We start from the raw sequence: 13,100 nt of genomic DNA on the forward strand, positions 1-13,100 counted from the left end.
CCATCTAACACACTTTCCGTATTTTTTTTAATTTAGTGACCATTTTGTAATCTGAACCAATAGTACAATTCTATAACAGAACATATAATGCACTTCTATACAAACTTTAGATGTTTTGTTTGTTTTTATCGGGTTTTTTTTCATCCGTATGAATATGTATGATTATTATTCTTTGCCTGTGTTGAATGTGTCGAAGCGAATCGCAGGCAGCCAGTGTGACTGTGTGATGTGTGACGCGATCCAGAGACACGTCAACCACACGGAAGAGCAGCAGCATCGATTATAGGATCATAACATTATCAAAATGGGTGAGAATTCTGACTTATCGATCAATAATTAATCAAATAAACGTCAGTTTTAACGCGTGAAGTTTACGTTCGGCTGAGACACGTATCTGTTTGTGTTTAAGTTACTGTTGTGTGTGTGTGCTCCTCCACCTAGGCAAATTAACATGCAACTGGTTCGCTAGCTAGCCAAGTGACATTAGCTCTAAACATTAGACAACTGTTTAGAAATGGCATAGTGATGCATTATGACATTTAAATATATAATCAACTTATCAATGTATCGGTTTATTCGGTAATTCCGATATTATACAATTGGGCGTAAAGACTTGCAGTTTGCACTAGTGCAACTGTGGACAGTTAGCTTTGCCAGCTAACTTGCTCAACCAGTTCATATGATGGTGGCAGGGACTCGTAACTAACAGTGTTGCTGGATGAACTACTAAGTTACTTTAAATATGTAGGTCAACTTCTAGCTACTTCTAAAAGTTGAGGTCTAGAAAATTCTCTCACAATAAACTGCATGCAAAACTATTGTGCTATTTTATGTTGATAGTAGTAGTACCACTGAAAATAGTGTAGCCCTGAAACATGACTGTCATGACGAGCGTCATGTGAACCATGGCTAAAAATAGTGTCATGCTAAAGAGTAAAAATCTTAATATACCTACTTGAAGTCGAAAGGTACATCATTCTGAAAGTAGTGATGCTACAGTCCAGTACCCACAAGCTACTGGGGAATTAGCTAGCCTGCCTGCCTACACTGTTGCCCATCACTGTTACCATTACCAATAGTAGCTAATGGCTGTTGAATTTAAAGCTACTTTGTGTTATGTGATTCTTCAGGTGGGTTCTTCTCTAGTCTGTTCTCGGGCCTGTTTGGCACCAGGGAGATGAGGATTCTCATCCTGGGTTTGGATGGCGCAGGGAAAACCACCATTCTGTACAGGCTGCAGGTTGGAGAGGTGGTCACCACCATCCCCAGTAAGTACTTGTTCTCTCATACTATCTGTCCACTTGTGTTTAATACATCTTTTATCCTATTCAAAACAACCCCTGCCACATTATTTCTGACTTCATGTGCAGATAAGTAAGGATGTTAATGAGGAATCGTGCTGTGTGTTACCGTCGGTCCATATTTAAATGATAATCAGCAAGCAATGTTACTGTATAATTGATCATGTGGTATGCTCTGCTGATCTCATTGGCCTCTTGAATGTCTCTGTGTCCAGCTATTGGCTTCAACGTAGAAACTGTGACCTACAAGAACCTCAAGTTCCAGGTGTGGGATCTGGGAGGTCAGACAAGTATCAGGTATGTGGAACTAGTTGATGAACATATTTTACTTTAACAGAAGTTAAATGTGTTCTGGAGGTGATGTCACCCTATATATTTATATACTCATTTGTAGAGTAGGTCAGTAAACATTGATTATAAAAACTTGTTTGTCTCACCCTGACCCCATCAGGGGTGAGACAACACCCCCCAAGTATTCTGTTACTGCTATAACAATCGACTTTACCTTTAGGAATCAATAGAATCTTGTGTCATTTAAAACCTGCCACCCCATTCAACTGTTATCACCCGATAATCAAGAGAATGTTTGTTATCAGCACCTTAGAAATACCCCCAGTATGTGATAATCAACATACTGGGAAATCCGGAAGAGAAACTATGGGAGCGTTTGCTTTTTGTGTCAATGATGTCAATGACGGAGGCGCGCCGTGTCTGGTGGCCTTGAGCCACGTGAGGCACCGCCGAGCAAGGTGCTAGCCGAGCGAGTCGCCGTGCCGAGCGTTGCGACTCGCTGAGACCCGACTCAGCGCCGTCCGAGTTACGTCCTGATAGTCAGAATAGTATTAGTAGCCCCTAGTTTCCATGCGCCGACAATAGAGTTGGAAATGACATGTTCAGCAAGGGGAGTCCTTGACCAGGCTATGTCTGCACCACCACCCTGCATGCATGCAGTCCGGGGGGGACCAAACACCACAATGTCAAGTATGCCAGTATGGCCATATTCCAACGTCCTGATAACGGTTGATTTCGTATATTTAATACAGTGCACCTGCTAACCTCTCATTTTCCCCAGGCCATACTGGAGGTGTTACTACTCAAATACAGATGCGGTCATCTATGTGGTGGACAGCAGCGATCGCGACAGGATGGGGATCTCCAAGTCTGAACTGGTGGCCATGCTGGAGGTACATAGGCTGAGATTCAACACATTCAAATGCTTTTACATCTCAGACAAATTTCAGACCAGATACAGTCATCTACAGAGTAAAATTACAGTCTTAATTTAACTCGAGTATGGGTCCATTTGTACAGAGTGTCAGATGTCCCAGATTACAGATTGTCTGTGTGTTTGTAGGAAGAGGAGTTGAAGAAGGCTATCCTGGTGGTGTTTGCCAACAAGCAGGACATGGAGCAGGCCATGACGCCCACCGAGGTGGCCAACTCCCTGGGCCTCCCCGCCCTCAAAGATAGGAAGTGGCAGATCTTCAAGACCTCTGCAACCAAAGGCACAGGCCTAGACGAAGCTATGGAATGGTAGGATTAGCAACACTTTTAACACAGAAGCAGCATAGAGATTCAATTGTAGTTAAGTTTATATTGCTGAGGGTGTGTGATTCAAACTGAAATCTGTAACTTTTTATGTTCTACCGGGGATTCTCAAAAGTCAAACCCCGGTCTTCCAAATGAGACCACAGCTATTAATTACACTTTGAGCTTCAGGCAGTACTAGGTGTCGACCAGGAGGTGGCCTACCCGACACCCAGGTTTACATTTCTTGATTGAAGAGTATCTCAGAAGTTGCTAGGCAGTTAACTAAAGGCCAGACTGCACCTACAACTGCCATTGGGGATATATTGCATTGGTGTGGACTGGCCTTTAGAAACAGGAAATTGACTGCTTTTGTCTAGCACACCTTTGTATGACATTGCACAACATATTATCAGTGTTCCATGGCTGACGTGTATTTGCTCTGTCTATAAACAGGTTGGTGGAATCCCTGAAAAGCCGACAGTAACGGAGACACACAACACACCCATACAAGTTCTGTATATACTACCTGACCCTGGACTCCCTCTGTATAAAGCCTCCTAATTGAAGACCAGTGACTGCACTCCTTGCCTCTCTACTCCTCCCAAAACCTTGGCCTAGTCCTCCTAATGCCTTTTTGAGCCTGGGACTGACAATAGAAGGCTGCAGTAACGTCTGGACTGGACACACATGCACGGTCACTCTGCATTCCTTTTAGATTATAGCTGTGGGAATACAGTGACCAGCAGGAAATCCGAAGTGCATCAGTTTGGGGAAAGGCTCACCTCGAAGATATCTTCTCTCACCCTGTGCATTTGTTCTGGGCAAGCCGTGGCTGGGTCAAAGCAGTGAACAACAAATCCTCCCTTTCTAAAGGCAAGCAGTTATCTTTACACCTGTGAGCCAGTCTAGATGGTGATGGTGTTCATTTAAAGATGCTGTTTGTTAAAGTTTAAGCACTGAAACTTCTTAATTGTATACTGAAAATAAATCCCTGTCACTTGAAAACGTTCCCCATTCTAGCATTCCCCTTTTGTCTATAAATCAGACATTTAAAAATGCAGCGCTCTTTAAGTTATAGGCGCAGTGGTTTGCTTGTTGCAAGGTTATTTAGGTAGGTGTATAAGTAGGTAAACAAACAATCTCAGTGACGATGCACTCAAGCTGCATCTTGGTTAAATGGTGTGACATGTCATGTTTGCTGACAGAATGACTCACTGCTAAATAGACATCTTCAGCTGCTGAATTGTCAAGTCATTAGATGGCAATCAATATTGATTGTTATTAATGCAAGGTGTCATGTGATATGACGCTGCGGCTTGACACATCCACAATTCTGAGTACCAATGTAACTGTTTTACTAGCAGAAAGAAATCGATATGGGGAAATTGGCTCCATCCTGTGGCCAACCATGTTACTGCAGCCAGTGCAGGTTTTGTACTATTAGTCAGGCTACTGCAACCTTCTGTATTTCTACTGTTTGTCATTTCATTACAGTTTTTGTGGTTTTATTTCCTTAAGTAATTTAGGTTTCTTTTTTTTTACTTTTCCATTGAAATCCTTTTGAGTGCAGCTTTGGCATGTTAAGTCAATTAGTTACTGAACACTAACTGTTTGATGGTATCTATGCTGAAGGTTTTATGATTGCATATTTATATTTGCTTGTACAGTGAAAATGATTCACAGTAAAGATTGATATCAATTGTAGTTGTTTGTCGGAGGAGTCTTGTCTTACAGCATTATCAACCACAAAATTCCCTTGGACTAACTTCTTAAATTAAACAACACATTGCTATAGTTTAATTGTCCTTGTGTCACACAAGTACTAACCGCTTAAGTGGCTAACTGAATAGCGCCATGGTCCAACAACACTGTTATACTGACAATGATTATTTTAATAAAAAAAAAAGTTGTACATTTAACTGCACACTCTTTATATATATAAACCTCAGCTATTCTGTATACAGGCCTCCACAGGGGAACGCAAAGACGACATTGCCGTTTTAGATCTCCAATTCTCTGCACAGTATGAGTGTCACCCGTAATACACAGGACATTGTTCCATTTACACTAGTCAGTTTTACTGCACAGATATTAAAGACTTTCAAATATAACTGCAGCTCTATGTCAAGCGATAAAGAGATCAGCATCATTTCTAGAGGGTACAAAATGCATAGTATTCACTGGAATTAGGTGTATTAGAAATATTTTCAGTTGTAATTTATGGTTCCACAGTATAAGCTCACCAATACTACAGATTTCAGACCTATAATCATGACTATTTCTTAATGAAAATTGAGCAGAACCGGTCACGAACTCACCATACTGTCAAATCCCGGCAGACTGAGAAAACCCCCCTCCTAGTTGACATTTGAACCACTGTGTTGTTGATCATAATATCCAGAGGGTAGAATACTTCCACCAGGACAACACATGAATAGACACGTTGTCAGGCATCACATTGGCCCTGTGTTTCGGTACATGGCAGAGTCTGTAACCGCTACACAATAGACTTTGCTTGCCCATGTAACAGCCTTCATTTAAGTCTGATGTATACTTTGTCATACTACAGTGGTATGACGATAACGTGTAGCTATCGTCGTCGTACGACGGCCCTTCTTGCATCTCCATCTTCAAGTGTACCTGTCTGTTCAGTGTTCACTGCACCATGGCTAGATCTTTGAGGGCGTTACCCCTGTGCCTTTTGGCTTTGTAGCCGGGCCGGAGGAACTCAATCTTCCTCTTCTTGGCTTCTATCTTGTTCTTATGCTTCTTCATCTTCTTTTTGGCTGCAATGTCAGGGTTCGCCACCGCCTGGGAGGAGGAAATGGCACAGAACAGAGGACTGTGCATTAGGGTTGTGCCGATGCAAAGATAATGGTGTGGTTGAACTTCGCTTTGTATTTTGCGCGTGTGTGTGTGTGTGCACGCGTGTGTACATACCTGCTTGGCTCTGTGTCGTTTGCGTGCTGCGCGTCTCTGTGAGAACTCCTTTTGCACGGCAGAGTAAGCCATAGAGAAGGTCTCTATCCCCACCTGTTTCTTCATCAGCTCGATCAGCTCCTGGGCCAGGTTCTTCAAAGTGGGGTCTGTAGAGAGACACATGGTCAAAGTTCAACGTGACAGGGGAATCAAAATGCCGTTTCAGGATAGAACTGTACACTCAGTTACCTTGATCAGCGTAGGTGCTGTCCAGCTCTCTGTACAGTGGAGAGATGATGGTGGTCAGATATGGACCCAGACTATCCTTCCCCAGGTCCATGGCTATGGCCCCCAGGAATTTAAATACGCACGATCTCTACAGGAGGGATGGCAAGTGTTAAGAAGAACAGGATGGCATACTATCAACTTTAAAATTAAAAACAGGATGGGGTCTAATATTGCCATGGATTTCATGTGGATCTCGGACCTGTGTCACATGTGTCCATTCTATGACATATCTACCATGTATGATTCAATATTTGGGAACCATTGACTTCCATTAAAAGATTAAATCTTTCCATGGTCTATTGGCAGCGTGCAAAAGACAATAGCAATACCAATAATTGGTACAGCGGTTTGTGAGACAAGCCCCGGACAAACAGACAGACAGACTAATAGATCAATTTCTAGATTGAACGTGTCCTACAAAGCCATGGCCAGGTGAAAATCTATATCTATATTTTATCTCTTAAATCAAGTTACCTGCTATTTCTAGATATCAATACACTCAGTATACTGTAGTCATTTGGTAGTCGTCTCACCCCTGGTTTGTATGTACAGTATGTGTGTTTGTTGGTTACATGCGTACCTTCAGGGGAACTTTGGGAGTGTCGGCTGCCTCCCTCTTGGCCAACAGTGACAGCTTATTCATCAGCCAGAGGAGCGAGGGAGGCCGGTCCTCCTTGTCATCCTCTTCCTCCTCTTCAGCCCCTTTCTCCTCCGTCTCCTCACCACCACCGTCATCATCACCATTTTCATCTTCTTCTTCTTCTTTGGCCCCTTCTCCGTTCTCCTTATGCTCCGCCTCCTCCTCCATGGCTTCTTGAGCGGCAGTAATGTCAGACTCTGGGGAAATGAGGTAAATCACCTTGGCGATGAACAGCAGGTTCTTGATCACCTGTGGGAGAGATACGGCACAGTTGTCAATCAAACCACAATCTGGAACTGTGTAACAGTTATTAACCCCAATCAGGTGTACGTACAAAATATAAACAAATGTTCCAAAACAGCAGATCTACAGTACAAGCTTGTAGATTCAAGATAGTCTATTTAAACTTTTCGCCATATGACAAAAGTATACAGGGCTTAGGAATACAAGGTCGGAATGATTTTAAGGTTGTTGTTGACGTGTGCAGATATTGGTCCGGGAGGGTTTGTGTACCTGCTCTCCAGACGGTGTGTCCAGGAACTTGGACTGAAGCTGGCGGCAGAGAGACAGCACCATCTCTCTCATCTACAGGAATGGAAGAGGGACGGAAGGAAGGGAGAATGGAAGGACGGAAGAAAAATATAAGCACGAATAAGGTCAATGAAGGCAGACTCAGAGAATAAACAATTATTGTACCAAAAACTAAAAAGCTTATGGATCCACTCAAATATTCCTGGATTTGTACCTCACGTACCACAGTATTAATTTCCAATAATATTCAAAGACAAAGACTTTATTATTCCCGACAGCAGCTGCCAAGCAAACAATGTTTGCTGCTGATGTGAATAAAGTTTGGAGCATTTAAAAGTGAGTAGCGAGCCCTTCCTCCGTCTATTACTTTCCAATGACTACAGATCCACCAATTAATATCGAAATGTACGGGGAGGACTAGGTCAGTAGTCTTTACCTTCTTGTCCAAGTTAGTGGTGATGAACGCTGTGGCTGCAGGCTGAGATGCAGCTTTGTCTCCCTCTGCTGTCCAGACCTTGTGCAGCTGCTCTGGCTGGTGGGCTGCAAACAGCTGTCCAAACAGCTGAGAGGCTGTCAGCCACACCCAGCAGTGAGGGTAGCGCAGGTGAGACTCGATGTGTCCTGCGGGTCGAGACATGTTTGAGTAGGCCTCTTTGTGCCTGTGTGTGTGTGTGTGTGTGTGTGTGTGTGTGTGTGTGTGTGTGTGTGTGTGTGTGTGTGTGTGTGTGTTTTCGAGCCGCAGGTTGGATTCGAAATCCAGTCAGCTGTGAGCCATCAGGTTCCCTCTCTGTGATTCCTTTTTCTTTTACTGTGTATTTGCTGCTCTGTCATGTTAGCAATAATAAAGTGAGCAGTAGATATGAGATCAGAATAGCCAGTTAAGCTCATATGAAATGGTTACTTTAGTATAGGAGAGAAGACTGTGAAGACAGGTGGTTACATCATTACATGAAACGTATGCGACACAAAAATGTGGAATTTACGGGTAATGTGTTGTGTGCATGACAGTATACGTGTGCAGGGGTGTTACTAGCGCAACGCAGACAATGCGACTGCGTGGGGGCCCAGAGGCAAGGGGGGCACACGGCCCATGCCGTCTGTAAAATAAAATTATTAACACATACAGAGATGCAATGACATTTGAGTTGAACAAAGTTTGGCGGGGCCTGGTGGTGGCTGCTGCTAGCACACACCATACCATATGCATAGCACACATGTGCCCCGCCATGTGCCCCACCTGTGTGTGTGTGTGTGTTTGTGTCTTACCCCAGATGCTGTGTAGCGTGTCATTAGGTTTGGTAAGTTCCAGCAGGTGGCAGTGTTTGACCAGCTTGGTGATGAGAGTCAGGAAGCTGAACAATAAGCGGTCGGCTCCCTTCTCGTCATCCTCCTCCTCTATCTGGAAGACAGACAGGGAGAGATGAGACAATGCAGAACAACAACCGCTAACATCATCACGTGTAGCTCAGTATTTCAGAGTACACTTTAACAAGTACACAAAAAAAACAGTGTTAATTTATTTTAACCCATTTGGGACGGGAACCCTCTTTTGGTGTTTTAAGCATTATGTTATACTTTAGCTGTTGAAATTTCTTGAAAAATAGCAGATCTACAAGCTCATAGCGTCGCACTGAGTGCCGCGCTACGAGCTTGTAGATCTGCTATTGTTTTTTAATTGTGAAAATGTGGCGCAAATCTTTGAATATATATTCTTTCACAGTGAACGTTTTGAACTAACATATTTGCATCTGGGGTGTCCCTGGAACAACATATTTTCACGTGGGGGTCTGCGGCCAAATACAGATAATTCTGGGGGTCCTTGAAAAAAGGTTGAGCACCACTGACTCAGAAACATTTTCAGAAAACTGTCAAGGTTTTTTTTAAGAATCGTCCTCAATAGACCCTTACAGGTTAATGAACACATCACTCAGCTCCGGCCCGGCTACATCTGACTAAACTAAACTAGTAGCTATTAAAAGACAGACGTGAAAGGCTTACCTCCTCATAGTTGTCTGGGTGAATCTCTTTCTCTATGAGTGGCAGCAGGTCATCCAGTCGACGGGCAAAGTTCTCTCGCTCCACCTCCACAAACAGCCCACATACCTGAGCCCCGAGACGCCGCAGGTTGACCTGGTGGTGGGAAAGGGAAACACCAGGTGTTAGTGCTTTGTTTTAAACACTTATATACTATACAGTATACATACTCCGTCTCCCGACAAAATAGGGACACCTGGTAGAAAGTGGGTAAATCTGTCTACTTGCCTTTTCTGCAGCCAGCCAGGTCATGACAAGGGCGAACAGGGTGTTCTGGTGGTTCAGGTCCAGCTTCTCCAGTAAGCCCTTGATGGACAAGGCGGCCATTTTCTTACATTTCTCAGAGTTGTCGTTCACCATTTGCAGGGCCAGTGGAGCGAAGAACAGGCCGCTGTGCTCCAGCAACAGGTCCTGTGGGGGAGAAAACACACAGCTCAGGATTAATGTCATCCTCGTTCAGCATACAACAAGAACTCAAGCATGAAAGAAAGAGTTTTTTAAGCATATTTTACCCACTTTCAACTGTTTTTGGTGACCAAATGGCCCTGTTGAGCAGCCTGAAGGGCCTTTCACACTGAGCACTATAACTATAACAATGAAAGTAAACTAAAAATAAAACAGTACGGTACGGTACAGTACAGTACAGTAACAATCACAATAAAAGTATAGTTGCACTGCTCAGTTCACACAGGTGATCTTTTTTTAATTGCTTCATTGTGAACTTGTAGATTGGCTTTTTTCCACTATTCGTCGTACTTCGATGTTTAGAGGGCTTAAGGGGTTACGGGTGAAATTACATCCACACCAAGCAACCAAATGTGTGTACTGTAATAGCCGGTGGCTGTTTGTTGTGGGCAGGGTTTTACATCGGTCAAAGATCAAAGTCATACCAGTAGCATACACTCAAAGTTCAGCGTGATGCTTGTACACAGCATTATATGTAGCCTCTCTCTCTCTGTGCATTTCTAGTTTGCGCTACCATCAAGACTTTTAAAACACCCCATAATAAAGAGATTGTTGTCCCTCTACCTGAGGAAAGACCTGGAAGATATAAGCCAACATCTCCAGGGTAGACTCCCTCCCGGTGTCGTGTTCATAGCTCAGCTGGGACACCACAAAGTCCAGGTGAACCCTCAGCTTCTTCCCCAGCGGGTAGTCCAACAGGTACTTCATATAGAGCTGTTCAAACACAAATACACATCAAAGTATTTGACATGCACACAGGGACATTGAAAGACGAGGAGTTTCTGCCTTGCTAGTTTGTATACGGTAGAGAGTGACAGATGGAAAATGGACCTGTCGACAGCGGACTCGGATCATGGCGTTGATGCCTGTGACTGACAGGTTGGCCACTTTCTTCATCACAGCTTCCATCTCTGGAACAATGAGTTTCCTGGACAGAATCGCCTGAAACGCACGCACGCACGCACACACACACACACACACACACACACACACACACACACACACACACACACACACACACACACACACACACACACACACACACACACACACACACACACACACACACACACACACACACACACACACACACACACACACACACACACACACACACACACACACACACACACACACACACACACACACACACACACACACACACACACACACACACACACACACACACACACACACACACACACACACACACACACACACACACACACACACACACACACACACACACACACACACACACACATTATGGCTAGCTGTCTCTAGTAATGTATTGGTGTCCTTCAGAAACTCAATTTACACTGTGAAACTAGTTAAACTACATAAATATACAGCTCATTGAGGACACACAGTGACATACAGTAAGTCACTATGAGGCCCATAGTTCAGGCCTGTTTCTGTAGCGTGCGAATAGGACTGTGAGACGGAATGGGTTCATTTTCTGTATGCTGCCCTGTGCCTAATTCAATTAAACCTGATGTTTTACCTGAAGAATATTTCTTTGAGTGCTGGTAATTCCTCTGCTTGAAAGATATAAGAACGTATATGTGTTCAAGGTCTACATGGGTTAAATCTATGAGTACTGAAGAGAATGTGATAATTCGCAGGAGAAACTGCACACTCGTAGCTTGGAGGCTAAAAATGTGTCTAGGAAAGCACTGGCCTTTGATTGTCACTGTTGGCATGCACACAAAATATGTCTACTAGCAAAGTAGACATATTTTAAGCAAAATGTAGCACTGTTTCTTTGGCATACCCTTAGCAGGCCGAAGGCGGTGGCCTGGCGAGAGTGATCATAGATGTCCTCCTCTGCATACCCCAGCAGCACCTGCAGCTGTGTCTCAGAGATCTTGCTGTTCTTCACGTTCTTCACAATTACGGTTATAGTCTGAGAGAGAGAGAGAGAGAGAGAGAGAGAGAGAGCATTAACCATTTGAAACTTAAGACTCTCTCAGTTAAAGTATGCCTTTTCTTTGCTATGTACATAGCGATACATTCCAGTGGGAGTATGGCTACCTTAAAGCAGTTCTGCACCAGGTGGTAGTTCTCTCCTTTGGCAGCGCCCGCCTTTGAGTAGTCCTTCAGAAGGACAAACAGCTGCCTGCTCAGCTGGTCCGCACTCTTCTCTATGGCTGGCAGGGGGAACTTGAGCAGCCAGATGAACCCCACCAGAGCCTCAGTGGTCACCTGCAAGGGAGGGAGGGAGACGGCACCATGGTGGAATTACCAAAGGAGGCGACCACAACAATACAATTCCATACAACTCAGGGGTGGCCTCCCTCCCTAATTCTAGGCTGTGCACATCTGTGCACAAAGACCAAAAAAGCAGGAGGCACGTGCAAACGCATACACAGTACACACACCTTGACATGCATGGAGTTGAGGCAGTCGAGTAGCAACGTTATGAATGGGTCCAACATTTCCAGAGCGCAGTCCTCAGAGGAGTTCACCTTGGCGTTCTTCAGACTCATGTGGAGCAGCTGGGAGTGAAAAGGTTTCCACATAGTAGTCAATACAAAATACAGCCTTATAGCACCAAGTCTAATATATTATATTGTCCATTTGAACAGTCTTTGAAGAAGAAGCAAGACAAATAAGCACTGAAGAAGTCAAACTATTTTATTTTATATAGCAACATAACGTTAAATTCACGTTCATGAGAAGTGCCATTTAATGGATGGAGATGCATTGCCACCAGCTTTGGTCCTCACCTTGAGCCCGGCGTCCACCAGGATGTGCATGTTGGAACATCTATTAACTGCAGCCTTCCTCCCCCCTCTCTTCGGGGTGGGGGGCAGGAGCAGGCAGCTGGGAGGGGGCAGCCGGGGGTCAGGGGGAGGCTGGACCGATGCCTTGTCTCTGTTCACATGCAAACAGTACAACGTGTCAGACATGGTACATAATGTTGCTGACGTGTACATGTAGCTTATCAAGTCTTGCATCATGCAAGTGTTTGTAAAGGCCAATCCCAATGTTATTTTAATGTTATTTTAATTAAGTGTACATATTTATCTTTCTTCTTTATGTTTGAAATGTGATAATGCAACTACGAGCTATTTCTGATTCAATTAAGTCTTGTTAGCATTAATAGTAGATTCTAATAGTTTATTACTTTTTTGTAGCATTCCAAACACCCACTAGGGAGAAAAGAGGGGTGAAGTTGAGAAGTGTCCATTTCAAACACTATCCCCTATGGCTTCGTTCCATAGGACACTACAGTCTCAAGGTCACTACAAAAGTACAGGTAGGGGGCAAGTATAGAGCGCCGCAGTCCCGCCCCCTTTCAGAACCACGAGGGCCCAGGAAATAATTCCCCATTCATTTTCCCCATAGACGTTTCAAAAAGTATTCATTAAAAGACGTTTAGGCCGCGG

General features: G+C 44.0%; 2 protein-coding genes across 2 annotated transcripts in view; one reads left to right on the forward strand and one right to left on the reverse strand.

Moving 5' to 3' along the window:
- Positions 1-196: 196 nt before the first annotated feature.
- On the forward strand, positions 197-4,535 carry arl1 (ADP-ribosylation factor-like 1). Its single transcript, XM_080757686.1, has 6 exons — positions 197-308; positions 1,131-1,268; positions 1,517-1,598; positions 2,374-2,485; positions 2,656-2,834; positions 3,285-4,535. Exons 1-6 carry the CDS (start codon positions 305-307, stop codon positions 3,313-3,315), a joined length of 546 nt encoding a protein of 181 aa, XP_080613812.1. The 5' UTR covers positions 197-304; the 3' UTR covers positions 3,316-4,535.
- A 128-nt stretch (positions 4,536-4,663) lies between these two features.
- Positions 4,664-13,100, reverse strand: part of utp20 (UTP20 small subunit processome component) — a 35,530-nt gene continuing 27,093 nt past the window's right edge. Inside the window, exons 47-61 of the mRNA XM_080757684.1 lie at positions 12,438-12,585; positions 12,090-12,206; positions 11,743-11,913; positions 11,483-11,614; positions 10,540-10,650; positions 10,273-10,422; positions 9,472-9,654; positions 9,208-9,339; positions 8,476-8,608; positions 7,646-7,830; positions 7,192-7,263; positions 6,619-6,927; positions 6,000-6,126; positions 5,772-5,917; positions 4,664-5,642 (exon numbers count right to left, since the gene is read on the reverse strand). Coding sequence (XP_080613810.1) covers positions 5,487-5,642; positions 5,772-5,917; positions 6,000-6,126; positions 6,619-6,927; positions 7,192-7,263; positions 7,646-7,830; positions 8,476-8,608; positions 9,208-9,339; positions 9,472-9,654; positions 10,273-10,422; positions 10,540-10,650; positions 11,483-11,614; positions 11,743-11,913; positions 12,090-12,206; positions 12,438-12,585 — 2,272 coding nt within the window. The 3' untranslated portion in view covers positions 4,664-5,486. The remainder of the gene's footprint in view (positions 5,643-5,771; positions 5,918-5,999; positions 6,127-6,618; positions 6,928-7,191; positions 7,264-7,645; positions 7,831-8,475; positions 8,609-9,207; positions 9,340-9,471; positions 9,655-10,272; positions 10,423-10,539; positions 10,651-11,482; positions 11,615-11,742; positions 11,914-12,089; positions 12,207-12,437; positions 12,586-13,100) is intronic.

The sequence above is a fragment of the Protomyctophum bolini genome (assembly GCF_963924005.1).
Source record: "Protomyctophum bolini genome assembly, chromosome: 23".
NCBI lineage: Eukaryota > Metazoa > Chordata > Actinopteri > Myctophiformes > Myctophidae > Protomyctophum > Protomyctophum bolini.

What these genes read in the sequence shown, in the direction of transcription:
- arl1 (XM_080757686.1), top strand. An exon ending in GGTGGTCACCACCATCCCCA is followed by an intron (nt 1,269 to 1,516) that starts GTAAGTACTTGT and finishes CTCTGTGTCCAG; the next exon opens with CTATTGGCTTCAACGTAGAA. An exon ending in CTAGACGAAGCTATGGAATG is followed by an intron (nt 2,835 to 3,284) that starts GTAGGATTAGCA and finishes GTCTATAAACAG; the next exon opens with GTTGGTGGAATCCCTGAAAA.